The sequence below is a fragment of the Mustela putorius genome, unplaced genomic scaffold, assembly GCF_011764305.1.
Source record: "Mustela putorius furo isolate JIRA1106 unplaced genomic scaffold, ASM1176430v1.1 tig00003987_pilon_pilon_pilon, whole genome shotgun sequence".
Lineage (NCBI taxonomy): Eukaryota > Metazoa > Chordata > Mammalia > Carnivora > Mustelidae > Mustela > Mustela putorius.
This window is the reverse complement of record NW_025422126.1, coordinates 3648693-3676575: the sequence shown is the minus strand read 5'-3', so window position 1 is coordinate 3676575 and position 27883 is coordinate 3648693. Positions and strand designations below refer to the sequence as shown.

General features: G+C 56.5%; 1 protein-coding gene across 11 annotated transcripts in view; it reads left to right on the top strand.

Annotated features, from left to right (window-relative positions):
• The window catches only part of ARAP1 (ArfGAP with RhoGAP domain, ankyrin repeat and PH domain 1), a 61954-nt gene that overhangs the window by 29320 nt on the left and 4751 nt on the right, over nt 1–27883 (top strand). For 3 of the 11 annotated variants that reach the window (XM_045071428.1, XM_045071429.1, XM_045071432.1), the window contains 27 exons: nt 4363–4532; nt 5535–5602; nt 6168–6301; nt 6442–6597; nt 6957–7026; nt 7342–7462; nt 7815–8017; nt 8465–8571; nt 10760–10959; nt 12899–12984; nt 14146–14328; nt 15424–15598; nt 16725–16859; nt 18721–18856; nt 19136–19238; nt 20056–20251; nt 20523–20574; nt 20689–20852; nt 21000–21212; nt 21525–21630; nt 22087–22234; nt 22327–22413; nt 22501–22569; nt 22887–23004; nt 24599–24712; nt 24960–25105; nt 25593–25676. In XM_045071428.1, the coding sequence (XP_044927363.1) occupies nt 4363–4532; nt 5535–5602; nt 6168–6301; nt 6442–6597; nt 6957–7026; nt 7342–7462; nt 7815–8017; nt 8465–8571; nt 10760–10959; nt 12899–12984; nt 14146–14328; nt 15424–15598; nt 16725–16859; nt 18721–18856; nt 19136–19238; nt 20056–20251; nt 20523–20574; nt 20689–20852; nt 21000–21212; nt 21525–21630; nt 22087–22234; nt 22327–22413; nt 22501–22569; nt 22887–23004; nt 24599–24712; nt 24960–25105; nt 25593–25676 (3544 nt within the window). Of the gene's footprint in view, nt 1–4362; nt 4533–5534; nt 5603–6167; nt 6302–6441; nt 6598–6956; nt 7027–7341; nt 7463–7814; nt 8018–8464; nt 8572–10759; nt 10960–12898; nt 12985–14145; nt 14329–15423; nt 15599–16724; nt 16860–18720; nt 18857–19135; nt 19239–20055; nt 20252–20522; nt 20575–20688; nt 20853–20999; nt 21213–21524; nt 21631–22086; nt 22235–22326; nt 22414–22500; nt 22570–22886; nt 23005–24598; nt 24713–24959; nt 25106–25592; nt 25677–27883 lie in introns of those variants that run through there. The other 8 variants (XR_006604212.1, XM_004768119.3, XR_006604215.1 and 5 more) reach the window with 5 other exon arrangements.

Genomic DNA, 27883 nt, shown 5'->3' with positions numbered 1-27883 from the left:
CACGTGCTCATGTTTGTGGCTCAGGGTTGTGGCCAGTCTTCTGGCCTAATGTGGCAGAGGTCAATGGGAAATGGCCCAGCTGGGCCTCAGGTACAGATTGGAGCTGAGGTGGCCCTTAGGGTTGCCGGCACTGAGTGGCCAGGATCCCAACTGGGGTGGGAGCACTCTTCAGGCACTCCCTTCCTCTGGGGTTTTCCCACTATACTGTGCCTTCCGGATACCACTTCTCCTTTCCTGGCCTGGCCCTGACTCAGCATGGCTCTGTCCGCTGTGGTAGGCAGGCGGGGGTCAGCCAGGAAGATTTCTGGAAGAAGTGGCTAGATAGAGGCTTAGAGGTCCATTGGGGGGGGGGTCCCCTCCTCTTGCTTCCACTTGCTTGGCACATAACCGTTTGCCTGCAAAAACCATGCTGGAGGAGGAGCTGTTTGCACTGTTCCCCTTTCCCTTTTTGCCATGGTCACAACAGCCATCAGAGCTGTGGTCGCGTGCCCTCTTGGATGGCAACTTGGGAGCTGCCCACATCCTGAGCTGGGTGGCCAGTGTAAGGAGGCAGGCCTCAGAGAAGCTCTCAGATCCTGACCGTGGCCTCATTTGACCCTGTGGTGGAGTTTGCCAGTTGTGGTACTAGGGTACAAATCCCAGCTGTGGGATCCAGGACAAATTACTTTGTGTCTCTGTGCCTCAGTTTCCTCATCTATACAGTGGGGATAACAGTCAGCCATACCTTATAGAGCCCTTGTGAGAAGTAAATGAATGAAGCCACGTAAAGTGCTTGGAAGACAACTGGGAATATATACACATATACAATACTAAAAAGAATTAATTAATCTATGTCTTCATTTATTTATTCATCCCTGAGTTCTGGGCATGCAGTAGGGAAGATGGTAGGTGTGGCACCTGCCTTAGGGAACCCACGGGCCAGGGAGATAGGCCTCAGATGGGCAGACAGTCAGGACAGTGATGGGGGGCCCGTTGCTTCTTTAGCTCTGAGGATGCTCTGCTGCTCGGCATTGAAGGGGCGGAGCCTGTCCCCACCTCCTCTGGGTCAGTCTGACTGGCACTGGCCTTGAAGCCTGGACTTCTGCTCCCAGCTGATCACAGGCCAGGCCCCAGGGGCCCCTCCTGCTTGGGGTCTGGGAGGCTATGTGTGATAGATAATTCCGGATATTGCAGCTGACCAGCTGGGGTCGCACCCTTGGACCTGTGAGTACTTACTTAGTCTCTAGGTCTTCCTTCCCCCTTTCATTCTCTTTTCTCTCAACCATGATGGCCAACCTATCCACCTACCCTTCTCTCCACCCCCCCACCCATCCATTCAGCCATTTATTTTTTCTGTCATCTGTCCACTCGGTCATCTGCCCGCTTAGCCGCCCACTCAGCATGCCCTTGTTGCTGACTTGGCCACTTCCTGTGCTGGGCTGCGGTGGTAAAGAATCAAGTCTGAGGCTGCCCCTGGCCTAGAGAGACTCAGGGTCAAGGAGGGGAGACATATGGTGAGGTGCCCACCTGGGGGTCTTCTTAGGTCCAGCTAAACGTAAAGGCTCTCAAGAGTACCATAGACCCACCTGGCATCAAATTCCCCCAGAAGCACTTAGGGAGGGAAGGGCTGGCCATCAGGGTCGTGGCCACTCTTCCTCTGCTGCGGGGTCACGGTCGCAGTCAGTGCCCCTGTTCACACAGCCATCCAGGAGCCATTCTCTGTGGCTGCCCAGGAGAGCGCACAGGGGTAGGGAACTGACATTCCTGACAGATAGGTGTGAGAGCCACCCTTAAACATCTTGACTCAAGTGTCCAGTATGTCCTCTAACGACCCCACAGGTGTGGTTTCAGGTTCCCGCATGGGATGTGGCCAGTGACATGCCAGCCCCCTCAGGGAAGACCAAAGCTCCAGCTTCTCCCCCAGGTGGAGAGCCCACCTGCAGTTTCTGGTCTAGGTACACTGCCTCACTCAGGCCACTCTTGTCCAAGGCGGTGTCGCCAAGGGGCACGGTTGACACACCAGCTGCTGCGGGTTTCTGGGGGAGTGTGAGAAAGATCAGTGCAGGTCGGATTCTTTCTGCACACACAGAGAAGAGATGATTAGAGGACAGGGTGATAGGGAAACAGGCATGTGTGCTAGGAGTGTGGTTCTCTGGTGGAGTCAGGGTTCAGGTCCTGGCTCAGCTGCTGGCAGGACGCTGGGTACAGTGGACGGAACTACTTTAATACATGTGATTCGCAGTGATTGGTGGTATCAATCCCTTTGTAATAGAGGGGAAGATGGGCAGGGTCTGTGGGAGTGTGAGAGAAGGCTCAGGAAAGACTTGCAGGGAAGCAGAACTTAAGTTTGGAGTTAAAGGACAAGAGGATGTTCTCTTGTCAGAGCCCGAGAGGAAGGGGTTCCTGGAGAAGACAACAGCAGGAACAAAGGCCTGGCATCATGATCATCCCCCAGCCCTTGCTTGCTTTTGCGATAGACATGCTTTGCTAATCACTGCCAGGAACGCTGGGGCAATACCAGGCTGAAAATAACCAGTGAGACAAGTTGCTCACCCACTCTGATGTTCCTCCTTGGCCCCTGCCAGACGCCGGCTGAGACAGTGGGTGGGGCCAGGCTTCTGGGGCTTAGGTGTCCTGTTCCAGCTGTGTGGGCACACAGCATCCCTCGTCTTGGTTAATTCTCCAAACACCCTGTCAGGTCATTGACATAGTCCCTGCTCTACAGAAGAGGAAACAGGCTCAGAGATGCTGAGTGCTTTCCCTTGGACACACAGGATCGAGGACTGAGGCAGGGTCAAACTCGTATCCAATGTCAAAGCCAGGAGACACTCAGCCTGTAGGAAGCAGTGGATCTCTGCAGAGACAGATACACAGAGCATTGTGGCTGTGGGAGCCCAAGGGGCCCTGAACCTGGCCCTGGAGTTGGAGAAGGGTGTGATAGCAGAGATGAGGGGCTGGTATGCAGGAGAAGTGGGGTGGGCAGAAAGTGTTAGCAAGGGTGTGTAGAAGAAGGAACCCTCATGCGCTGGTGATGAGAATGCAAATTGGTGCAGCCACTGTGGAAAACAGAAGGGAGCCTCCTCAAAAAAAAATAAATAAATAAATAAATAAATAAATAAATAAATAATAAAGAACTACCATATAATCCAGTAATTCCACTGCTGAGTATTTACCCAAAGGAAATGAAAACACCAATTCAATAAAGTAGATGCAAAAAAAAAAAAAAAAGAAAAAGTAGATGCAGACCTGTTTATTGTAGAATTGTTTATAATAGCCAACATATGGAAGCAACCTATGTGTCCCTCAATAGATGAATAGAGAAGATGTAGTGTTGTGTGTGTGTGTGTGTGTGTGGTGTGTTTGCAATGGGATATTACTCAGCCATAAAAAAGAATGAGATCATGCCATGTACAACAACGTGGATGGACCTAGACACTGTGATGCTAAGTGAAATAAGTTAGAGAAAGACGAATAAAATACGCTTTCACTCATAGGTGGAATTTAAGAAACAAAACAAATAACAAAAAAAAAGAAGCAAAAAAACCAGGGCTTACATACGGAGAACAAAGTGGTAGTTGCCAGAGGGGATAAGCATTGGGGGGTGGTAGGGGGTATAGGTGAAGGAGAAAAGGGGTACACTTACTGTGATGAGCACTGAGAAACGTGTAGAGTTGGTGTATCATCGTATTGTATACCTGAAACTATAATGCTGTATGGTAATTGTACTGGAATTTAAAAAAATAGAGGGGCATGGTGGGATCAGGTGAGTTTAAGGTGTCTGAGGGCACCATGGTGAACATGCATGTCTGGGACAAGAGAGAAGGTGGTCTTGAGCCAGAGCCCCACAGCTCAGGGCCTTAGGACTTGGTTTTTAAGGCTCTGGTCTGTGTCCTTGGCCTGCATGCCCATTTTGAACCTGACCCATCCACTCACCACCAAATGCCTTCTTATCCTTAAAAGCTCAGTCAGGTGTCACCTCTTCCAGTCTTCCCTGACTTCCCAGCCTGGGATGCACACCAACCCCCAGCCCATTCTGCTTTGCATCCCTCTTCTAGACTGGAGACCCTATAGGTACATGCGGCTGAAAGCTAGAGCTCTGGGGACAGGTGACCCTGCCAGAGCAGTGGAGGGCCAGCTCATGGCCAAAGAAGGGGCCTGCTTCCTTTAAGCTTGAAGAGCTTGGAGGTTTGGGGGCCTGGAGTGAGGGGAGGGGGGTTCCTGTCTGAGTCTGTGGAATGAATGCGCTTCGCTGTAGCTCAGGTGAGAGGGGTGGTGGGGGGACAAGGCTCAGGGGGTTTGGGTCCTGGCTCTGTGTAGTGAGCCAGCCCGGTGACTGAGCCGCCTGGAGCTAAGCCCCGGGCCTGGTTTTTGTTCTCTTGCCAGCCCTCCCTCCAAAGAAGAGGAGCTACTATCACCACCGCTGTCATCCCCTCCCCAACCAGAGCCTGAGGAGCCCCCGGCCACCTTCCCCCGGGGGCCTCCACAGCCCCCGTCTCCACCTCCCAGTCCCCCTGAGATCCCCCCGAAGCCTCTTCGCCTGCCCCCAGAGTTCGGTGAGTGCCATAGCCAGGCATGGGGCTCCCAGTGCATAGCCTGGAATCAGGGCCCCTCAAGAATCAGCAAGGGTGCAAGGATTGAACTTTCTGTCAGGTTCTGCCACTCACACAGTGTGGCCCCAGACAGGTGAGCCTCATTCTCTTTACCCTCACAGTGGAGCCAGCAACCACCTATCTTTTTTTTTTTTTTAAGATTTTATTTACTTATTTGATAGACAGAGATCACAAGTAGGCAGAGAAGCAGGCAGAGAGAGGAGGAAGCAGGCTCCCTGTTGGCAGAGAGCCTGATGCGGAGCTCCATCCCAGGACCCTGGGATCATGACCTGAGCCGAAGGCAGAGGCTTTAACCCACTGAGCCACCCAGGTGCCCCCAGCACCCACCTATCTGGACCTACTGACTGTTAAGTGTATGTGGCAGACTTTCTGAGTGGCTTGTGGTTGAAAGTCTAGGAATATTTTCCATGGTTGTCAATGGTTTGCTTTTCCTTGGGTTGTCCATTTCTCTTGATTCTTCTTCTTTTTTTTTTAAAGACAAAGTTTTCTTTTTTTTTTAAATTTATTTGACAGAGATCACAAGTAGGCAGAGAGAGAGGAAGGAAAGCAGGCTCCCTGCTGATGTGGGGCTGGATCCCAGGACCCTGGGATCATGACCTGAGCTGAAAGCACAGGCTTTAACCCACTGAGCCACCCAGGTGCCCCTCTTGATTCTTCTTTCTTGTTTCTTTTTCATCCTCTTTAGACAGCCCTGGACTCTGACCTGCAAATTTACCACCTATTCAGACCTCCTTGTGATAGTCTGGCCTCTCCTTTGGCCACCCCCCTAGTACTGTCTTACAAGGCCCTGAGAGTGTAAATAGCATTTCATGTCCCCTGTGCCTGTTTTTGAAAGCCAGGCTGGAGTGGGGGTGTCTTTCCAGCCAAGGGTGGCTTATGTGCCCAGGACAGGAGGCTAGGCTCCTCCTTCTGAGTCTCCCCCTGCCCCCACCCCTCTCTCCTCAGATGACTCTGACTACGATGAGGTTCCAGAGGAGGGCCCAGGGGCCCCAGCCGGCCTGATGACCAAGAAGGTGGGGCAGGTGGTGATTAGGGTTTGGGCTGTCTGTCAGAGGGGAGGGTGGGCTGCCCAGCTGCCTTGCAGATCCTGGGGACCACTGGAGAGAGAAAGTGCCATCAGTTTCCAGGGAGAGCTTCCTTCCCCCTTGTGGTCTTGCCACAAGGGGCTTGGGGATGGAGCACAGCACCTGAGCCCTGGGCCAGGGGTCTGAGAGCACTTGCTGGTGGCCTCAGTTCCAGTCTCCAGCCACGTCTGGACGGTTGTGTGTGGCCCCCTCTCTCCCCCAGGATACTGAGCACTTCTTCCTTGGAGAGTCTCCCTTGATCTCTTTCACTTTCTGTGTTCCTGGGCCCCATGGGTGTCTTAACTCTCCATCCCTAAGTATTTTTCACTATCCCTTCATCTTCTGTCTTTGATGCTGTCTAGCTGGGTCCCTGGAGAGGGTGTGGAAATAGCAGGGAAAGTGCAGAGTTGTGTGGGTCCCTGATGGAGTGAATTGGGGGTCCTCCCTGGGTGGGTGTGATCTGGGGCTCGAAGGGAAGCATGATGCTGAGTGGGTCTGGCGTGGGCGGTGCCAGGAGGAGCTCCCAGTGAGCCACATCCCACGAGCTGTGCGTGTGGCCAGTCTGCTGAGCGAGGGGGAGGAACTGTCTGAGGACGACGACCAAGGAGATGAAGATGAGGATGACCATGCCTATGAGGGCATCCCCAAGTAAGTGTCCACTCTTCCTCAGTGGTTGTTCCACCCAGCCACCCTCCGTTCCCAAGCACAGCCTGGCCCCTCCACCTCTTTGTCCCCTCCCCCCAGGGAATCCCCCGTTCTAGGCTCCCTCATTCCCTCTCTTTCCCCAGTGGTGGATGGCACACCAGCAGCCTGAGCTCATCCCTGCCCAGCAGCCTCCTGATCCCTGAGCTCCCACCACACCCCATGGACGGGCATCCTGTGGGCCCCGCCCCCATCACACCGGTCATCAAGGCCGGCTGGCTGGACAAGAACCCACCACAGGGGTGAGTGATGCCTGTTATGTCCTGCTGGTTCTCTGCGTGAAGACAGGAGTGCTCTAGGACACTGGTATGCCAGATCTGAAAACCAGAGGGGCTAGGTTATTTGAAGAGGTCTCTCTCCAGGCAGACTGTAACAGTTGGTCATCCCCACAAGACCTATGTTTTAGTATCCTTAAAATTGGGAAGTCCTACTTTGATACTGACTTTAGTCATTTTTGCTGTAGGTAAAGTCCATTTTCTCATTGACTGTTTGGGTTCCTTCCTCCCTTGAGCCTGGCTATTGTGCCGACTTTGTATGTAGCTGCCATAGGGGACTGGGGTAATCTTAGAGCCTCTCCTTTAATCTGCCTGTGCTTCTCCAGATCTTACATCTATCAGAAGCGATGGGTGAGACTGGACGCCGATCACCTGCGGTACTTTGACAGTAACAAGGTGAGGCCCCTGCTGATCCTTGATGGGACCCCTGCTCCAGCCTGGCCCTAGGCCGACTCTTGACCTTGGATGCAGGTGGAGGACCCCACCCCAAGACGAGTCCTCACCAGAGTTCCAGTCTGACTCCTGGAGCTGTGTCTTCTGGCCGCTCACTCCTGTGGGCTGTGGTCAGGGTCAGCCTAGGGGCTGTCCCTGGCCACCTGTGGGAGATGGGGTTCTAGTTAGCCTGCTCTCGGCTGAGGTTGAGGGAGCCCAGGAGGGGCTAGGCCTCCGGGTGCCCCACCCCCTACAGGACAGCTTCCGTCTCCTCCCCAGGACGCCTACTCTAAGCGCTTTATCTCTGTGGCCTGCATCTCCCGCGTGGCTGCCATCGGGGACCAGAAGTTTGAAGTGATCACAAACAACCGGACCTTCGCCTTCCGGGCGGAGAGTGATGGTGAGGAGCGGGGCAGGGAGAACGCTGGCTGTTTAGCCTGCTAAGTGGGGGCGTGGGGGAGAACCAGGGCACCTCTGCTCCCCCCACATCAAACCCAGAGAGGAGTCAGTCCTCTACGAGGTAGGGGAGAGCAGGGGGCACTCTTGGACTAGAGGGAATGGGCTCAGGTAGGCGAAGTGGCTTCTCCAGTGTAGCTCATCCAGTCAGAAAACTCAGAGATAGTCAGAGATAGGTGGGCCAATCTGGGTGGGCTTGCCGGCAGAGGTGTTGCCTGAGGAACCTGGAATGGGGAGTCCTTAGGTGGCTGCCTGCCAGACTGAGCTCACTTTCACTCTTTCCCCTGTGCCCTCAGCGGAGCGGAAGGAGTGGATGCAGGCCCTGCAGCAGGCAGTGGCCCAGCAGGGTGCCCGGGCCCGGCTGTCTAGCACTTACCCTTTGGGTGTTCGAGACTCAGAGCTGCCTGACCATGCTGGCAGCCTGGAACTACGTGGTTTCAAGAATAAACTGTATGTGGCCGTGGTTGGGGACAAAGTGCAGCTATATAAGAATCTGGAGGTACGAAGGGGTCAGCCAGTTTGTTAAACCTGTCCCCTGCCCCCTGCCTACCTGGTCCTCTGGCCCTGCCCCCTGCCCACCCAGGCCCCCCGACCTGCCTCTGGCTCACCCAGTCCCCCAGCCCTGCCCCTTCCCTTTCTTCCTTCCCCTGACTAAGCTCAGCCCTGTGCTGGCTACCCTTCCTGCTTCTAGCTCTGACCCTGTCCCCTGCCTGGTCCCTGAGGATTATCTTTCCATCCGTGTCCTGCCTTCTGTTCCCGCTCCCTATTACTGCATGGCCCCTGAGCCTGGGTCCATTTACCAATGTCCAGATTCCTAAGCCCTCTTCATCTCCTTCCAAGGTGCTTTCTAGTCCCTAAGGTACTACTTCCCTTTAGTCTCTATCCCTCCCTGGGCCTTAGGCCGTGCCCCCAGGCCTTGCCCTCACCCCTCACCCCCATCTGCCAGGAGTACCACCTGGGCATTGGCATCACCTTCATTGACATGAGTGTAGGCAACGTGAAGGAAGCAGACCGGCGCAGCTTCGACCTCACCACCCCCTACCGCATCTTCAGGTAAGCCCGCCTCCTTTCATTTACCTGTATCCTCCCTCCCTGCAAGGATCTTCTTGCTTATGTGGAAACCTGCCCCTTCTAGAATGGGTTTCTCCCCTTCCCAGCCTTGCCCACCCTCCTGGTCCTTTCTGTCCACTCACTTACCTGCTCTGCCCCCTCCCTTCTAAAGAAATCTCACTTTTACCGCACCCCCCATCTGACCATCACCGTCCCCCTTCCCCTCACTCACTCCCAGATGGTCCTGAGGGGCTGGCCCATGCCTGAGGTCACATAGTATGTATCAGTCAGCTTGGCTGCGGTGCATGACAGAGGAGCACAGATGGGGTGGGGGTGGGACTTCAACAACAGAAGTTTATTTTCTCACAGCTCTAGAGGCTGGAAGTCCAAGGTCAAGGAGCCATCAGGGTTAGTTTCCGGTGAGGCCCCTCTTCCTGGCTTGTAGATGGCCACCTCCTCACTGTGTCCTCACACGGCTTTTCCTCTGTGTGCAGGTAGAGAGAGTGAGCTATCTGCTGTCCCTTCCTCTTTTTATAAAGAAACCAGTCTTGTTACATTCGAACCCTACTCCTATGACATCATCTAACCTTAATTACTTCCCTAACAGTCCTGTCTCCAGATGCAGTCACACTGGGGGACACAGTTCAGTCCATAACATCCCAGGTCCACCACTGAGTCACTGTGTGACCTGGACAAATCACTTGACCTCTCTGTGCCTTGGTTTCTTCCTCTGGGAGTAAGACTGCAGCTGTTTTTGTAAAGCTGTTACCTGCCTCAGTGTGTGGTAACCACTCTGTCAACACTAGCGCCATCCCACCTCCGCTGTCATGTCCTTTGCCCTTAGCTTAGCTCTCTGTCTTCTGCAGGGACTTTCTCCTGATCTCCAGACCTGCATGTCCAACAGTTTTGTGGATGTCTGTCCCTCTGTGACTTCCGCCTCGACTCCCTGGACCTCCCAGGCCACTGTCTCCACCCATGGGGACACCTGCCTCTCCCACTCAGCCCCGTGCATGCCTGTCACCACCCCTACCTCACGACCCTGGCTCTCTCACGTCTGTCTGTCCCCTCCACTCTGTCCCTCCCCATTTTGTTCCAGGCCAGGGGAACTCTGGCCCGGCTCCGCCTCATGTATCAGCTGCCTGTCTGTGACTGCCAGTGGGGTCTTCTCTTTTCTTTTTGTTGAAAGCCAAATTTTTATTTGTTTATTTCTGCCTTTGAAGTAATGTTGGATGACATGTTGGCCCAAGAGTCTTTGCCTCCTCCTTAATGACCACACAACAGGGACCAGCCACCTTCCAGTGTTTTCCTTGCCTGTCGGTTTTAGAGAGGCCCGCCTATTCACCGAGTGTCTTGTGGTCATCAGCCTTAGTTAGGCTGATTTGGTGTTCAGCACCAAGGGCCTCCACCAGCCTGACATATGCGGGGAAAGACCGTCGGATGTAAACACGAAGACAGGCGGAGTGCTTGGCTAAGGCTCAGCAGCCTGCAGACTCCACATGTGAGGCCTTCTTGGATGAGCACAGTCTTCAGCACCTCTGGTCAGGCCACGTTAGTGCCTGTCACATCTCTAGCAGTGACCCCTTTTTTGGCCATGGTAGAGGCTTATAGGGGTAGCCGTATCTTGAATACACACGTAGGTAGGATAGGGGCAGCAGGGAAAGAACCAGAGGAAGACGTCTCTTTACCCTTTCCCCTGTCCCACTGAAACCCTCCACTGCTTCTGTCTTGTCCTCTGGGTGCACTTTGACCTCCTCTGCCTGGCCCAGGCTTGTCCCTGTATGTCTCCCAGCCTCCTCTCTGCCAGTTTGCCTGTCTTGTTCCTGGGTCCCGGAATGCCCCGTGTGCCATGCTGCTCCCTCTCTGGAATGGTTTTCCACATCTTTTGCTGGCTAAGCCCTTCTCATCTGTCAAGGCTTAGCGCAGGCATCATTTCTTCCCAGGAGTCTTTTCTATTTCCTGGGGCAGGGGGAGCACCTGCTCTGGGATCCCCCAACCCCCATGTCTCCTAGGTTCATGGTACCTTTGCCTCTGTCCACACCTACCTTCCTCACAGACCCAGGGTGCCTCCCTCTCCCAGTTGTGAGGGCTCAGCTCCTTGCTCCTTCCACGTCATGCTGCACCTCTTCACGCTGCCCCCCAATCTCTCAGAGCCCTCTCCCACCAGCCCCACCCCCCACTCCTGTGTCCCCAGCTTCTCAGCTGAATCGGAGCTAGAGAAGGAACAGTGGCTGGAGGCCATGCAGGGAGCCATCGCTGAGGCCCTGTCTACCTCGGAGGTGGCCGAGCGCATCTGGGCCGTGGCCCCCAACAGGTTCTGCGCTGACTGTGGGGCTGCCCAGCCCGACTGGGCCTCCATCAACCTCTGCATCGTCATCTGCAAACGCTGTGCAGGTGTGTGGGGCTGGCGTGCCAGGCTGAGGCATGACAGGGCTGGTGTGTCAGTGTGGCTGGGGGCCTATCTGGCTAGAGCGGCCGGAGCCAAGACGCTAGTCAGATCCTTGTCCATGAAGCTGCGTCTATGCACCAGGCCTCTCCCACCATGATTAGCCCGTAGTCCGGAGAGTGCAATGCAGGGGTTCAGCTGCATATGCCATGAGTAGGACACTGAGGCACGGGGAGGGGGAATGGTGCATAGCATGGCCTGGCAAGTGAGTCTTGCCCAACTGAGCCCAGGCCGGTTGGGGTCCAGCACCCCTCCCCACCCCCGTCCCATCAGAGAAGTGGAGGGGAACGAGACAGGAGGGGCTGGCAGGGATCTGCGTGCAATGGGAGGCCATGGGAGGAGATGGGAGGCCGGGGTGGGAGGGCTGTGGTCAGATCCGGGCCTCAGACTCCGGTGGCGGGTGGGACCTGAGTTGGAGGGGTGAGACTGGAGACCAGTGGGGAGGCTGTTGATGGCTCCATGAGAGAGAGGAGCAGGCCGAGGCCTGGTCTGGGGAAGCAGTGGAGAAGATTCAAGAGACATACAGGATCTGTGGTGTCAGAGTCCCTGTGACAGATCTGATGAGTAGGGTGAGGAAGACACGCTGGGGCCCAAGATGCATTCATCTCTCTGCCCGGCAGTTACTGAGGGTCTGTGCTGTGCTGGACACTGTGAGGTGTTGGGGTTTGGCCCTCAGCGGAGCTGCTGATGCCCAGGGAGCAGCTTTGGGCAGCTTGAGATGGGGATCTGGGGCAGGGGATAGTTCTGGGGAAGGCACTGAGCGAGAGCAAACATCCAGGAGGCCTGGGGCCAGGAGGTCTGCATGCAGGAAAGAAATGACTTGATTTAGAAAGGTTTCCGCTCGTGGAGGGGTATGGGTGACTGGTGTGGGTGAGGTGCTCCCTAGGAGACTGCAGGGGGTGGGTTGAGGCTGAAGCCAGAACAAGATGGTGCTTGGCACTCCTAGTGCCCCAGCCTCACCCTCTGACAGGGCTCCTTCCTGGGACCTGTAGCTGAGGAAGGCTACATTCCCTTCAGCCAAAGCTCACCCTGCCCTCTCATTCCACAGAGATGTCCTAAGTGCTCACTGGTGCCAGACTTTGTTCTAAGCACATACAGAGGCTATACCCTAAAGGAGACAGTCAAGGTTCCTGCCCTCTGGCAGCTGACATTCTAGTGGGGAGAGGCAGAAAGTACACATATGAACCGATAGAAGTATCAGGTAATAAAGTCCTAGGCACAGAATGTGTTTGTCAGGAAGCCCTCTCTGAGATGATCTATCAGCTGAGACCTGAATGTGAGGAGGGAGCCAGTCCTGGGGAGATGGGGGAAGAAAGAACTGTCAGTGCAAAGGCCCTGAGGCAGGAATAGGTCAGCTGATTAGAAGAGGGAGGAGAGTATGGCTGATCAGGATTGGAATTGGGGGGGGCAGAATTCTGAGATGAGAGTGCAGGAGAAATTTAGATCTAATTCTGGGGTGCCATTGAGGAGTCTAAAGAAGGGATTTGGAAAAACGGGATTTGCATTTTAAGGTGATCACACTGGGGGCACCTGGCTGACTCAGTTGGTATCTGACTCTTGATCTCAGAGTGGGGGTCAGGATTGGGGGTCATGAGTTCAAGCACCATGTTGGGCATAGAGTTTACTTTAAAAAAAAAAAAAAAAAAAAAAGATCAAAAAGACTACTGTGGTTGGGCTGTGCAAAATGGCCTGCTTGTAGGGGGGTAGAGGGGGCAGGTTACTGCTGCAGGACACCCGTGACTTCAGCTCCCTGGTGCCTGGAGCAGGGGTGTGCGTGGCTAGCACTGGAAGCTGCTCCCCACTGTCTGCTCCTGCCTGGGCTCACGGGGAGGCAGGGAGGTCAGGAAGGTAAGTGCTCTTGTGAAGGTGAGGGCCCTCTGTCTGCAGGGGAGCACCGAGGCTTGGGCGCTGGCGTCTCCAAGGTGCGGAGCCTGAAGATGGACAGGAAGGTGTGGACGGAAACACTCATCGAGGTGGGGAGGCCTTGCTTGCCGCCTGCACTTGGGATCTGCTCCACTCCACCGCTGCCTGGGTCTCCACCCTGCCCCCCTCATAGACCTTGGCCCCCTGAAGCTAGCAGAGAGCTTTGGGATCATCTAGTGGGTGGGGATTTTGGAAAAGGCGATTTTTGGCAGAGTCAGCAAACTGGCCCATGAGCTAAGAATGTTTTTACAGTTTTAAAGGGGTAGTTAGAAAAAAAAAAAAAGAGGAAGACATATGGAGCAGAAACTGTCGTGCAGAGTCTGAACTCTTTACTTCTTCTGCATGCATGTACGGATGTCTGGGGGTACACTTAATGTGCATATGTTCCTGTCTCCGTGGGGTTTGCCCTGGGGGCATGCAGTTGTTACAGAGGAGAACCTGCAGCAGGAGGCTGACCATGCAGGGCCTCCCTGTTGCCCCGTCCAGCTGCAGGCCCCAGTGTGGTTTGGCTGTGACATCAACCCCTGTGGGTTAGGCTTTGAATCCCCAGTTTATAGATGAGGACACTGAGGTGCAGGGAGAGAAGATGGCTTGCCCACAGTCACTGAGTGAGTCAGTGGTGGCAGGGTCTGTTTCTGCTTTATTCTCTTCTGTGGCCCAGCGCCCCACACAGGACCTGACACAGAAGCAGGATGGGGGGCCCAGGAAATGGCTGTGGGACAAATGATCAGCAGAGGGCAAGGATTAATAAACTAGGCTCCTGATGACTGGACCCCTGCATCTGCGCCCCCAGCAGGTGCGCCTGCCCCTCCTCCCCTGAGCCCAGAAAGGAATGTCAAGGACAGGAGAGGTTTCCACAATCCTTACCCTATTGGCGGACAGGTTAGCTACCCCGCCCCCCACCCTCACCCAGGCCGTGATAGCCTCAGGAATGCGGAGTTCCAGATGTGGGACCGGGTTGGGGAAATAGCAAGGGCTCCAGCCAGGCACCAGGCTTGGGGCATCCCGCTGTTGGACTGTCTGCCTCTCGTCCTGTCACTGAGCTGAGGAGCTCATAGCCACTGACCAGCCAGGCTGCTCCTCACCTTCCCTGATGGGAAAGTGGGTGGGTGGCCTGGCTCGCCCAGCCCCTCTCCTGACAACCTCAGATTTTACCAGACACTCAGGCCGGGCCATGGACTGCCCATCTGACCTCTTGCCCCCATCCTCAGCTCTTCTTACAGCTGGGCAATGGTGCGGGGAACCGTTTCTGGGCAGCCAACGTGCCCCCCAGTGAGGCTCTGCAGCCCAACAGCAGCCCTGGTGCCCGGCGGCACCACCTGGAGGCCAAATACCGTGAGGGCAAGTACCGCCGCTACCACCCGCTCTTCGGCAACCAGGAGGAACTGGACAAGGTCAGGGCACTGGGCCTCTGGGACCCCTGGAGACCACCCACTTTTTTTTCTACCCCCCTCTATTGCTCTCTCTTTCGCAGCTCATCTCTTTGATCAGCTCACAGTGATGATGAGTTGGCATATGGGGAAACTGAGGCCCAGAGGGTGGAAGGGCCCTGCCTAAGCCAAGGGAGAATTGTAGCATATCAAGGAGGAGTCAGGCCTGACCCCTGGGCCAAGTCCACATCCCCAGCATCTGTCTGCCTCCCTCCCCTCCTGATTCCTCTGTCTCCTGAACCGTCTTGCTCCTGTGAATCCTGCCAAAAGGAGTGAACTTGATGGGGATGCTATTTCCTGTCAGGCTCATGAAAAACAGCTGGCTGCTCTGACCCACCCCCATCCACACCCCACTCAAGCTGAGGCCCCACACGGGCCTCAGGCCCTGACAGGCTGGGAGCCAAGCCCTGGGTCCTGGTCTGGCTCAGCCTGAGTGGGAGGCAGCCGGCTCTGAGGCAGGGGGATGCCACTTGTGACCTCTGATTGGCCTTCACCCCCTCCCCCCAAGCGGCCCCACCCAAGCAGGCTCAGGCCGGCTGGACGCCCAGTGGGAGCCAGGCCTCCACCTCCCAGGAACCCAGGCGTCCAGCCCCCAGCCCAGCCCAGTCTAGCCCGCCAGCTAGGAGGGGCAGGGACTCCCATTGGTCGGGAGGGCTGGGCAGGCAGTGAGGAATTCAAATGTGGGAGGAATGAGCTACAAAGCACCCCCCTCTGGCCTTCCACAAGGCAGAAGGAGCGTGAGATCCTCTAGAGAACAGGCTTGGCAGCTGATTGGGTCCCAGAGGCTGCTAGTAGGGGTGAGCCCTGCACCACCGGGACCCCCAGCCTCTGCGGAGCGGCCCCTACCCACCCCCCTATGCCCTTGGCCCTTCTCATCCTCCCCCTCTCCTCTCTCTATGTCCTCCTTCCTGGCTCTTCTCTTTGAACCTGAGGCTGGGCTTCCAGACTTGGGTGACTCCTTCTTCTACCTTCTTCTCCTCCCCCCAGCTCCCCCATGCCCACTGGCTCCCCACTCCAGCTTAGGCTGACCCTCCCCTCCCCCTTTCTCCCTCCTCCCAGGCTCTGTGTGCTGCAGTCACTACCACAGACCTGGCTGAGACCCAGGCTCTTCTGGGTTGTGGGGCCGGGGTCAACTGCTTCTCAGGGGACCCTGAAGCTCCCACGCCCCTGGCTCTTGCCGAGCAGGCCGGCCAGATACTGCAGATGGAATTCCTTCGGAACAACCGGACCACGGGTGAGTGACCAGTGGGACGGTCTACCTCGAGGGATGTGCCTCCCTGCTGCCATGGCCTGGCCCTGTGATGGGGGTGCTGTGAGGCCCCCAATACACACGCACTCGAGCCGTGAGTGCAGCTCTGTGAGGGGCCCCGGCAAGCAGTGTGTGGTTTGGGTTGCCATGTCAGTGTTGATTGGTGCGTCTGGCTTCCCCTTCCTGTGTGTGTTTTTTTGTGTCTGTCCCTACGTCTCTCGTTCAGGACTTGTGGGTCCCTCCCTGACCTGCAGTGCAGGCCTTCATGGTGGTACCTGTGCTCCAGTGTCTGTGCATCTCTGAGCCACTGTGGATCTGGGTTTCCTTATCCCTGGGGGCGTTGAGGGCTTTGGGGTTTGTGCAGCCACAGAGTGTCTGAGTCGCTGTGTGGGGATTGCATTTCTCCGTGTGCGGGTGACCCATGATGGCAGCCTTGTCTGCTGCTTTGTCTGGGCGGGGCTCTGTCACAGGCTGGAGTTGGGTCCCATTTGGCTGTCACTCTCCAGCTGGGTGAGGAGGGGACGGTGGGGATAAGCCCTGCTGGTCATGGCTCAGGGCTGGCCTCTGGGGCCATATCCTAGGACTGAGGGTGGAGCTCGGCGGCCAGAGCTCGGCTCAAGGCCACGGGTGGGTGGGGTGTGCTGTGCTGGAGCAAGCCCAGGTGGCCAGGGAGACACAGGAGACCACCCAGCTGGCTTGGGCTTTGGGACTGCTGGGAGGAGGGCTGGAGCCGGGCTGCTTCCCTAGGCTTTGCACTGTGTGGGACAAACCTCCTTCTGGGGATTGTTAGTGAGTTTGCCTAAGACCCCTCATTCTAGTGTGCTTACTCTGTGCCTCAGCAGAGAGAACAGGGTGGGCTAGGTTGGGGAGTCAGGAGGGCTTCCTGGCAGGGGAGGTACTGAAGCTGGGCTGTGGAATTTGCACAAGTGGGGAGAGGTGGAGGATGACTTGGGCAGAGCCCAGGATGTGGCAATGAGAGCCTGAGGGTGACAGGGGGCTGGTGACTTGAATGTAAGCTTGGATGCTCAACCCAGGTGGGGGTGAGGGGGATACCTGGGATGGCGAGCATGAGCAGCCATTCCTCCCCCTGCCCCCAAAACCTTTCCTAAAGAGGTACCTCGGCTGGATTCAGTGAAGCCCCTGGAAAAGCACTACTCAGTTGTCTTGCCAACTGTGAGCCACAGTGGCTTTCTCTACAAGACCGCTTCGGCCGGCAAGTTGCTGCAGGACCGCCGTGCCCGGGAAGGTGGGTGCCAGGCCAGACCCCATTGCTGCCAGGGCATTCTGGCATGGTGGCGGGGCCAGAGCAGCCAGGGCAGGCTGGGCTGGTGGGTCCATGAAGGTACCAAGTGTACTCTGGCAGAGTCATCCTAAGAGGGCTTCTGAGATGTCATCTCTGGGACACAGTAGATGCTTCCTAAGCGAGCCAGTAGGGGTAGGAGCAGGGCCTGGCACTGCAGAGCAAGTCACTGCTAGAGTTCCTTTAGGCTAAAAAAGCCATTATTGAGCACCTGCTGGGTGCTGGGCAGCTGGCATTTGGAGCCAGACAGAGCTAAGCATAGAGCCCATCCCTTTATCATCTCTGCCTTCCATTTGCTCCCCCACTCAGTGCGACCTTCAGTCCTTCCTACATCCCGCAAGGACCTGCACTGTCAGCCCTCCCACCCCATGACCTGTGACCCCTCCCCCCTCACTTACTGTGCTGCAGCATTACTGGCCTCTTTGCTCTTTCTCAGCCACATGTATTCACTTCCGCCAGGGCTTCTGCATTTGCTCTGCCCCCGCCTAATGGGCTTTTCTGCAGAATATCTGCGTGACCAGTCCCTCACTTCAGTCCGGTCTCTGTTTAAATGTTACTCCTTAGAGACTTCATCCATGACCATTTTATCCAAAATAGCATGCCCTATTTACCCTTCTTTTGCCCTAATTTCACAGCACTTAGCTAACATTAATTTGTCTGTTTATAGATGTGTCTGGTGTTTCTCTGTGCACCATTGGAATATTAGCTTCCTTTGCCCGCACTGTAGCCCCAGCACCGAGAACAGCTCCTAGTGTGGTGGGCACTTGGCAGACATTGCAGGACGAAGGGTAATGGAGGCAGGGTTGGTGCTCCTCGAGGGGCCCAGCCTGGGGGATGGCTCTGGGACACCTGCTGTCAGAGGACAGAGGTCATATCCTTGCAGACAGGACAAGAGACAGTGTCTGCTTTGAGAAGATTGTTGAGATCATCGCTCTCTGTATCCCTCAGCACCCTCTGTTAAGCTTACTAGCACCCAAAGAGATTTCGTTGGCGCTCTGTGCTGTTCACCACACCTCACTGCCCCCCAGGCACTGCCCCTAGTCTACCTCCCTTTGCCTGATAATGTCATTTATGTAACTGCCTGAGTCATCCTTTTTGCCCTGGGTGCCAGGAAGCTCTGAGACAATGTGAAGCTCAAAGCTGTGAACTCTATGAGCTTGCATGGCTTTGACCTTGTGTTCTTTCTCCTGCCTTCCCTGGTCCAGATTCCCATTTCTTTTCCTTTCTGGGCTCTTGTCAGTTTCCTCAGAGCCATTACAGGAGGAGACAGAGTGTAGAGCAACGTGTACCACTGGCAGGGGAGGGTGAGAGCGCGGGGTAGCTATGGAAGCTTCCTACGGCATACGGGCTGGACTTGAGGAATGGAAGGTGTGGGTGGAGGGAACAAGGTGAACAAAAGTGGGGATGTGGGGTGCCCAGGAGTAGTCAGAGAGGTGACTGGAGAGGTAAGTGGGGGCAGACCCAGCAGGGCTTTGAATGCCAGCCTTAGCGGTATAGGATAAGGAGAGGAGGGCATGGAAAGGTGTTGAGCAGAGGAAGGATGGAGTCTGGTTTTACCTCGCTTTTGAATCTTAGGAGAAGTGAGGCTAGGAACCAGTGAAGAAGTTACTGCAGTAGTCCAGGGGAGAGGTGTGAGCTGGGCTGGGGTGGCAGGCTGCAGGCAGGAGTATGGAACTGGGGGAAACTTGTGAGTTAGAATGAAGAGAACATGGGTCAGGTGGGAGTAGGGGCCCAGGGAGGATACAGAGGTGGTTTTCAGGGGAAGGAGGGAGGCTCCCTCATGGCTCCCTGCCCACCTTCTCTCCAGAGTTCAGCCGACGCTGGTGTGTCCTTAGCGACGGGGTCTTGAGCTACTATGAGAATGAGCGGGCAGTGACCCCCAACGGTGAGATTCGGGCCAGCGAGATTGTGTGCCTGGCAGTACCCCCTCCTGACACCCACGGGTGAGCACCCCTGGGGCAGAATCACAGAATCACAGTTATTGCCATAAGGTCCAACACCCCTCCCCCCATGATTGAGGAAATAGAAATGGGCCGAGAGAGGGCCAGAACCTTCCCAGGGTCATGCAGCAGCAACCTGGGAGCTGGGTCTCCTGAGGCCCCAGTCTAGGGCTTTCCCACCACTTCTTCGGGGGCCAAGGAAAAGTCAGTGGGCAGGGGGTGGAGGCAGGGCATCACGGGTGGGTCTTGGCTGGGCCTGAATCCTGGTTTGTGTATCTACAGCTTTGAGCACACCTTTGAGGTGTACACAGAGGGAGAGCGGCTGTACCTGTTTGGGCTGGAGAGTGCAGAGCTGGCTCGTGAGTGGGTCAAGTGCATTGCTAAGGTGGGCCTGTGTTAGTGGGCAGGTGTGGGGAGTCTGATGGCCCAGGGTAGGACTTCCTGGCTGTTTCCATGTACCCCAGCTCCCCTATCTCATGAATGCAGGGAGCAGACATAAGGCAGGCTTCTTGGGCCAAGGGCCTGACAATCTATAGTTACCTAGCAGGGAGAGAGGTCAGGAGACCTGTGGAAGAAGGTCTTGTGGGCCTTGCACTCTGTAGGTGCTCAGTACATGTTTAATAATCAGTAACAGAGCCATCTTAGAATGGACAGTACTGACTCCAGAAGGAGTGAGCTCCTTGTTCTGGAGGAAGGAGGCAGGAGGCTGCTCACCCCTGGGGACCAGAGCCAGGTACCCCATGGGGTCCCCCTGTGCTATGAGGGCCTGTGACTCTTACTTACTTGTTCCTTGATCAGTCTTCTGTGACCCTTCTAATGGTCAGCCCTCTGAGCCCTGGGGACCCAGCTGAACCAGTCTTGGTCCTGGCCCTTCAGTGGTTCCTTTGCTGGTGGGAGAGACAGATGGGGCCTAGACAGTGACAATACTGTAATCAGAGCTGCAACAGCGGAGAGGAGGGCATCCCTGAAGGTGTCTGGGAATGTTGTCCGGGGAGGACACATCGGAGTGGGTACGAAGTGGGGTCTGATACCCGAGGTCCTGAACAGTGGTGCGTTCTGCCCTGAGGAAGAGAGAGGAGGCAGCTGGGTGGGAAATGGGTGCGTGCCCACAAGCCAGAGAGCTGGGGGGTCCCAGACATGCAGTGCCATGGGCTGATGCAGCCTCCTCGGCTACCTCCCCTTTCTCCTGGCCTCCCTACCAGGCATTCATACCTCCCCTAGCTGAAGATCTACTGGCCCGGGATTTTGAACGGCTTGGGCGCCTACCCTACAAAGCTGGCCTGAGTCTACAGCGGGCCCAGGAGGGTTGGTTCTCCCTCACTGGCTCTGAGCTCCGAGCTGTCTTCCCAGAGGGGCCCTGTGAGGAGCCGCTACAACTTCGGAAACTGCAGGAGCTTTGTGCGTGGACCCAGCCCTGGGCCCCTAAATTCCAGGGCACCCTCTCCTGGGCCCCCAGGCCCCCAGCCCCTTCCTGGTAGTCTGCACTCTACCCTGGCCTGGCCAGAAGGAGCCAGCCTGCCCTCCTATGTCCTCTCCTGCCCTTGGGGTATATCTCAGCAACTCCGTGTATTGGGGGGTGGGTCCCAGGGATGTGTGTACCCAGAGAGCCTCTGGAGGGAGTCGGTTGGGGACCATGAACAGGGCCTCACCTTGACCGGTCCCTCCACAGCCGTCCAAGGGGACAGCGAGAACCAGGTGCTGGTGCTGGTGGAGCGAAGGAGGTGAGCCCTGGACTCCTGGGGCAGAGCTCTCTTTCAGAAGCCTGTGGCAGTCTGAGAGACTTGGGAGGGGTCGGGCAGGGGTAAGCCCCCAAGTGACCGACTCTCCCCACCCAGGACGCTGTATATCCAGGGGGAGCGACGGCTGGACTTCACAGGCTGGCTGGGGGCCATCCAGAAAGCAGCGGCCAGCTCCGGGGACACGCTGTCAGAGCAGCAGCTCGGAGACTCGGATATCCCTGTGATTGTGTACCGCTGTGTGGACTACATCACGCAGTGTGGTGAGCCCTGCCCTCTTGGCACAGGCCCCGCCCCACCCAGGGAGAGTCCCTCCCATTTGCCCCCTCTAGGCCAAGCCCCACCTTCCCAGGATGCCTCCTACAGCAGCTGTGAGGCTCCGCCCCTGGCTCAGTCCCACCTCTCTTCAGGCCTGACTTCTGAGGGCATCTACCGCAAGTGTGGGCAGACGTCAAAGACCCAGCGGCTGCTGGAGAGCCTGCGGCAGGACGCTAGGTCTGTGCGCCTCAAGGAGGGTGAGCAGCACGTGGATGATGTATCCTCAGCACTCAAGCGTTTCCTGCGAGACCTGCCCGATGGGCTCTTCACTCGCGCCCAGCGCCTGGCCTGGCTGGACACTTCAGGTGGGCCCCGCAGCCCTTGTCCAGCCTAAGACTTGGGCTGGTGCTGCTGGCTTGGCCACTGCTGTCCCAGGATTCCCTCCCTTCCACTCACCATCCACGGGGTTGGACACGTGGATGAGGCATGCCCCAGGGGACAAGCTCCAGTTCCCCTCCCTTCCTTTGCTTCTCCTTTCATTGTTACTCTAAGCAGAACCAGGAAATGCTGTCCCCAAGGATTAGAGGCAGAACAGCCAGAGGGTTGGGACAGGGGAGATGGCTGGGGGTGGGGGGGAGATGGGGACTTCTTGACCTGATCTCTCTCTCCCCACCCAGAGATTGAGGATGAGGAGGAGAAGATCTCTAGGTACCGAGAGCTCTTGGCACGCCTGCCTCCAGTCAACCGTGCCACAGTGAAGGCCCTTATCAGCCACCTGTACTGGTGAGGAATGTTACTATTATATGGCTGTGGGGGGATGGGGTGGAAAAGATTCTTCTCCCAACCTGGCCGACTGCTCTCTCCTCAGAACCCCGTAGGTCTGGGAACTGAATGTTGACTTTTGTTGTGCCCTGATCTTGGACCCTTTATCTCCCAACTTCCTGCACAGGATGGTGGGATGGGGGGAGGATCTGCAGGGTGGAGGAATAGAGGAGGTTTCAGCTAGGACCCAGGGGACCTTGGCTAGGTATCCCAGCTTCCCAGCTCTGTTCCTCCCCAGGACCCAAGACGTGGCCAGGAAGACCGTACCCATTTCCCTAACTAGCAGGGCACTCTGACCAGGACCTTCCCTGGCCTGACTCCAGGAGCTGGTCACGGACCTGCTTGGAACTGGGAGGGGGAAGTGGGGAAGTTCTGGGCTGGACTTCTCACTCAAGCCTTCTGTCTTCCCCTGTCCAGCGTCCAGTGCTTCTCAGACACAAACCAGATGAACACACACAACTTGGCTATTGTATTTGGGCCCACGCTCTTCCAGACTGACGGGCAGGACTACAAGGCTGGCCGAGTGGTGGAAGACCTCATAGGCCACTATGTGGTGGTATTCAGTGTGCGTCTCCAGCTAGCGGGCAATGGAGGGTGGGGACGAGCCTCTCGGGTGGCAGCGGTCATCTGTCTCTGTGTGTCTCTCCCCACCCCCAGGTAGATGAGGAGGAACTGAGGAAGCAGCGGGAGGAGATCACTGCCATCGTGAAGATGCGTGTGGCTGGCACTGCCAGTGGGACCCAGGTGAAAGATAGGGCCTGGGGGTGGGGGCTCGGGACAGCTGCCTGCACCCACTGCCCAGACCTCTAGCTGAGCCCTGTCTCCTCACAGCATGCGGGTGACTTCATCTGCACAGTGTACCTGGAGGAGAAGAAGGCAGACACAGAACAGCATGTCAAGGTGGGGGCTTGGGACCTAGCCACCAAGGGTTCCAAAGAGTCAGGCTGGGCCAGGCATAGCCTCAGGAGACCAGGGGACCAGAGCCTCCATCCCAAGGGGGAGCCCTAGTTTGGAACCTGTATGTGGCTGGTGCCTGAGCCTGTCTCACTGCCTCGTCCCCACCCAGCTCCTCAGGCCCACTCAGAGACACTCCCCCAGCATCCCAGGACTCCAGAGGACCGGAGGGCTGGGCTCAGCCCCTGGATCACACAACAAAGCTGTGGCAAAGCAGGGGCAGGGGCAGGGTGGGCTGACCTCTCTCTCCTCGGCCACTGCAGATCCCGGCATCCATGACGGCTGAGGAGCTCACCCTGGAGATCCTGGACCGCAGGAACGTGGGCATCAGGGAGAGAGACTACTGGACCTGCTTCGAGGTCAATGAGAGGGAGGAGGCAGGTGGGTGGCCCCCAGGATTGGCGCGGAGTGTGGCATGGCCTGTACCTGTCTGGGCGGTGGCCCCAGTCTGTCTTCCCCTGCCCTCAGTGTCCAACAGTGGTGGTCAAGAGGGTTTTGGATGATGGGTATTGCTGTCACACTGTCATCTCAGTGACGGAGGTGATAGTGTGCTGGCAGGGATTGAGGGGATGGCTGTGATGTGGCTGATAGGAAGGACCATGAAGGAGGTAGGTGGCGTCAGCTATGACCATGCTTTCTTGGTGTCAGAGTGATGTTGCTTGCAAGGGTGGGGATGCTGAATTTGATAATGGCATTGGTGATGAAGGGAGTAGGAGGTGGTGATGAGTGCAAGAGGGATGGGGCAGGGTTGGATGTGGTGGTATTCCTTGAGGCTGCTGGAGATGGCGGTGTGAGGGAGCCATGGTGGTGAAGGGGGTGATAAGGGCATTTTAGGGTTTGTTTTTAAACATTTCATTTATTTATTTGACGAAGAGACAGCAAGAGAGGGAACAGAAGCAGGGGGAGTGGGAGAGGGAGAAGCAGGCTTCCTGGTGAGCTGGGAGCCCGATGCGGGGCTCAATCCCAGGACCCTGGGATCACAACCTGAGCCAAAGGCAGAAACTTAAGGTCTGAGCCACCCAGGTGCCCCGAAGGGTGGTGGATGAGGGTGTATCTGTTCATCTGTTTTCCTGTGATTTGTTGAGTGCCACCCACCAGGTTGGGGGGCCAGACACAGTCCCTCGCCTCACAGGGGTTAGTGTGGTCTGGAATGGACAGCAATGCCATGATTACCGGGACAACCATTCAACTGAGGCTATGAGGACCGCTTTGCAGGAAAGGGCCACAGCACTGCTGGAGCTCACAACAGGCTCTCTGGCTTTACGTCCCTGTGCTAGGAGGTGAAGAAGAGTAGGAGTTACATGCTAAAGGGAGAGAAAAGTGCCTCCTGGCAGTGGGAATGGCACAGGCAAAGGCCCTGTGGTAGTCATGGACGTTACCCTTTCGAGGAGCTTGAGGTGACAGTGAAGGGCTTGTGTCACGGGGTGGGGCGGGATATAGACACAGAGGCAGTCACTGGGCCTGACCACAATGCAAGGCCACTAAAGGGTTAGCGATGGGAGTTTGGAGAGGTTGTTCCTTATTGTTGGGTAGGGAGAGGTTGTTCCTTGTTGGGTAAGGAGAGGTGGGGGCGGGGAAGGAGACTCATGCTATGGACCACATGGAAGGCCACGGTATTAGTCCAAGGACAAATGGTTACGTGGGCCACTGTGTCAATAGTGATGGACAGAAGCAAAGAGATTCAACATATGGAGGGAAGATGGGGAGGCTTTGTTTCTGGCTTGAGCGGTTTGGCGGGTGGTGTTTTCCTTGATGGGGACACACAGGAAAGATCACTGGCTTGGATTTGGATGTGTGGGTTGGGTCGGCTTTGGTCGCAGCCAGATGTGTGGAGCCTCAAGCTCTGGGGTGTGGCGGTGCTGGTAGGTGTTGGGCGTGGACGGAGCCTGTGGCCATGTAGGTGCTACGTGTGTGCACCAGGCCTCAGCGCTGTGAGGCCTGTTACACAGTAACAGCGGGTGTGCCCTCCCCACAGAGCGCCCCCTGCACTTTGCGGAGAAGGTGTTGCCCATCTTGCATGGACTGGGCACAGACAGCTACCTGGTGGTGAAGAAGCATCAGTCCATGGAAGCCATGCTGCTCTACCTGGGTAGGTGGTGGTGCCTCTGGGGGGCCAGTGCCCATAGCGCTGGGCAGGCAGGAGCCTCCCCTTCATCTGGAGCCTGGATGGGAGCTGGTGGTACTGGGCAGAGCCGCTAAAGCAGAGAGTGGCCCATGGGCTCATTGTCAGCTGGGGTAGGCTGGAGTGGGTTCCTTCATCCTGGGACCCTCCCCTCGGTGTCCATGTCCATGGTTGGGGGTCAGGGCAGCCCATGGCCACTCCAGTCTTCCCCCAGCCAGCCACGTGGGTGACACCAAGCATGGCATGATGAAGTTCCGTGAGGACCGGAGCCTCTTGGGCCTGGGCCTGCCCTCGGGGGGCTTCCACGATCGGTACTTCATCCTCAACAGCAGCTGCCTCCGGCTCTACAAGGAGATCCGGGTAAGTGGCCCCAGTGGGTCTGGCCGTACAGCAAGCACTGGCGCCCAGGTGTGCTCACACACCCATTCACAAACATCTGCTGGTGTCTGCCAGCGGGAGCATCCCCATCGCGGGACCCTAGGACGGCTAGTGGTGGGGGAGAGCCAGAGACTCTTGGGTCCAGTCTTCTGTGCCCTGTGGCACCTGGATGCCATCCCATCGGGCTCCTGCCATCTTGCCTGAGCCTGGGCTTTGTCACGGCACCCACAAGGATGTGCCCTATGGTGACAGCCCCCACTTGTGGCCTCTGCAGTCCTCGCCACTTCACAGGCTGTCCCTCCTCCATGCCCACTCTGTCCATGTGCCAGGTATCCTCCCAGACCTCGACACCCTGCCCCCAACATCTTCTGTACGTCCCTGCCACAGCCCACCATGCACCACTACACACACTGTCCTGGCTCTGGGCCTGGACCTCCTTCTTCCATAACACTAATCCTCTATCAAACAGAGCCAGAGGCCGTGGAGCGGGGCCCCTGAGACCGTGAGTAGCTATGAGCCAGCTGCCAGCTTCCTTACACCGCCTGGGGGCCAAGTGAGCCTGGGGGGAGCCTGGGGACCTAGCCAGAGCTCTTGGCCATTTCCAGGCATGGTTCCCCAACCCCCTACCAGTTAGCGCTGGCTCCCACCCTGACTCCTGCCCTTCACCTCCAACCCTGCCCCAGAGTCCTTTCCCCAAGGTAGAATGCCCATCAGTGTGATGCTTTACAGTTTTCCAGAGAACTCTGTGTGGGATCTGTGGGGCCAGTAATGGGGGCCCCTAGGTTTGAATTAGAGGTCCGACCCTTCCTCTTTCCAACCCTGGAGAGAGTTTCAAGGCTGTCAGCATGTCCGTGCTACTGCCCTGATTCTTAAGTGCTGGGGTGGGACTCCACAGGCTTGTGGTATAATCCTCCCTTGGTAGGAGCCCCTGCTCATCCTCCCTGGCTGCGGGCCAGCCCTTACGTGCACACTCCCACATTCTGTGGGAATCTCGGGACTCCCCTGTCTGTAGGGGATAGTTCCACCTGGGAGAAGCCCCTTACTCAAGTTCAGCTGAAAACCTGCCTTCCGTGATGACCCTGTGGGTCCCAGCTATGCCTCAGGAGCCACAGAGCATAGCTGTTCCACAGGGGTGGGCAGCAGAAATGTGTTTCCAAGCCCAGGGTTCTAGCCTGAGCTCCTACCGCTGCCCTAGCAGTGACTCCAGCGCTTCCTGCCCCTCGCCTCTTCTGAGGACACTGGACAGGCCTAGCTGCCATGGAGGGAGCAAAGCAGGCAGACTGGGACCGTCACCTCCCTCTCTCTGCACGCTCCACCTCTATTAATGAATCTGGGCTCCTACAGACCCTTGTGGGGAATGCTTCCTCTCCTCTCCTTTGCCTCCCTCTATGATTACTTACTTCTGGGTCTGTTCACCCCTCCACTCAGTCTCCCTTGGTTCCGGTATATTATTCCCCTGACCCCCTCTTTATATGAGCCCCTTGGAGCAGAACAAGACCATCATTGTGGGCAGAGGGGAGGAGGGTGGCTGAGGCACCTGGAAAAGCAGCTGCTGATCCCTTAGCGCGGAGGGGGAAAGGCAGGAGAACTAGAAAAAGGAAAAAGTAGTAATGTTTATTGAGTGAGGTTTGGTGCCCAGCCCTCCCCGCACCTAATCTCACTGTTGTCCTGCAAGGAGGAATATTGTCCCCATTTCACAGGGGAGAAAACAGGCTTCAAGTGACTTGCCTAAGGCAATCTCTAGATAGTAGCCTGGGATTCAGACCCAGATTTGTTAGCATCAGAGTTCAGTGCTTTGGTCCTTGAAGTACAGGAATCAAGGCCTCAGTAGCTGGGCTGATTTGCCCAAGTGGTGCTCGCCCAATGGCAGCCAGTCCCTGGGCCCTGACAGGAATCCCAAGAGGGTGTGGTTTGGCTACCTAGGTGCTGGTAATTCTGGTATTTGCTGGTTTATGGAACAACAGACAGAATATTTGAAATTGGGACAACACCCGGCAGTTCAGGATATGCAAACACCCAAGCCTCGGCCCAGGCATCTTCTGTTGTTAAAGACCTGGAGGCATTTGGGGAAGAGTCACATTCTAGAAAAATCTTGGTTTCTGCAGAGCTCTTTGAGCATCAAGGGGCAAACGGTATTCTCTTCTAGTGACCTCATACCTCAGCGATGCTGGAAACATGAGCTGTTTGATTGGAAACCAAGCCCCACATTGAATGATGTCCCCCTCTCCCTCCCTGTCTCAGCCACACTCCTGTCACACGTGCCATACATACACCGCACAGACAAGATCCTGAGGAGGTAGAGTCTGAGGACAGTTTTTTCGAATCCTCAGGGAGCCACAGCCTGGTTTGAATTCCTTGATTCCCACAGTTCTCCCCACACCCTGACTGGAACCACCCCTGTTCCAGTGGTGTCACACCCATGAGCCTGTTCCTTCCCCTGTCAACTCCCTCTACCCCTTGCTTCTGGTTCTCTTTCCCTGGCACCCACAGCTCAACTTCTTCCAGGCCCTCAGCCTGCTTTCCATTCTCTCAGCCTGCTGCCTTCCATATTGCAACCTAGTTTTCCATACATCCTTTCCCCTGTCCTGCCTGGAGCCTGCTGTTTTCCCTGCCCGCAGACCCGTTTCTTTCACAACCTCTGTCTCAAGTCTTTTCATCCCCGTGACCTGGCTTCTAACAACCTGCCGTCTGATGGCTTCAGTGCTCTGGGCCTGACTTCTTCCCTGCCTTCCTTCTTTTTCCCTGCCTGCGTGGAGGTTT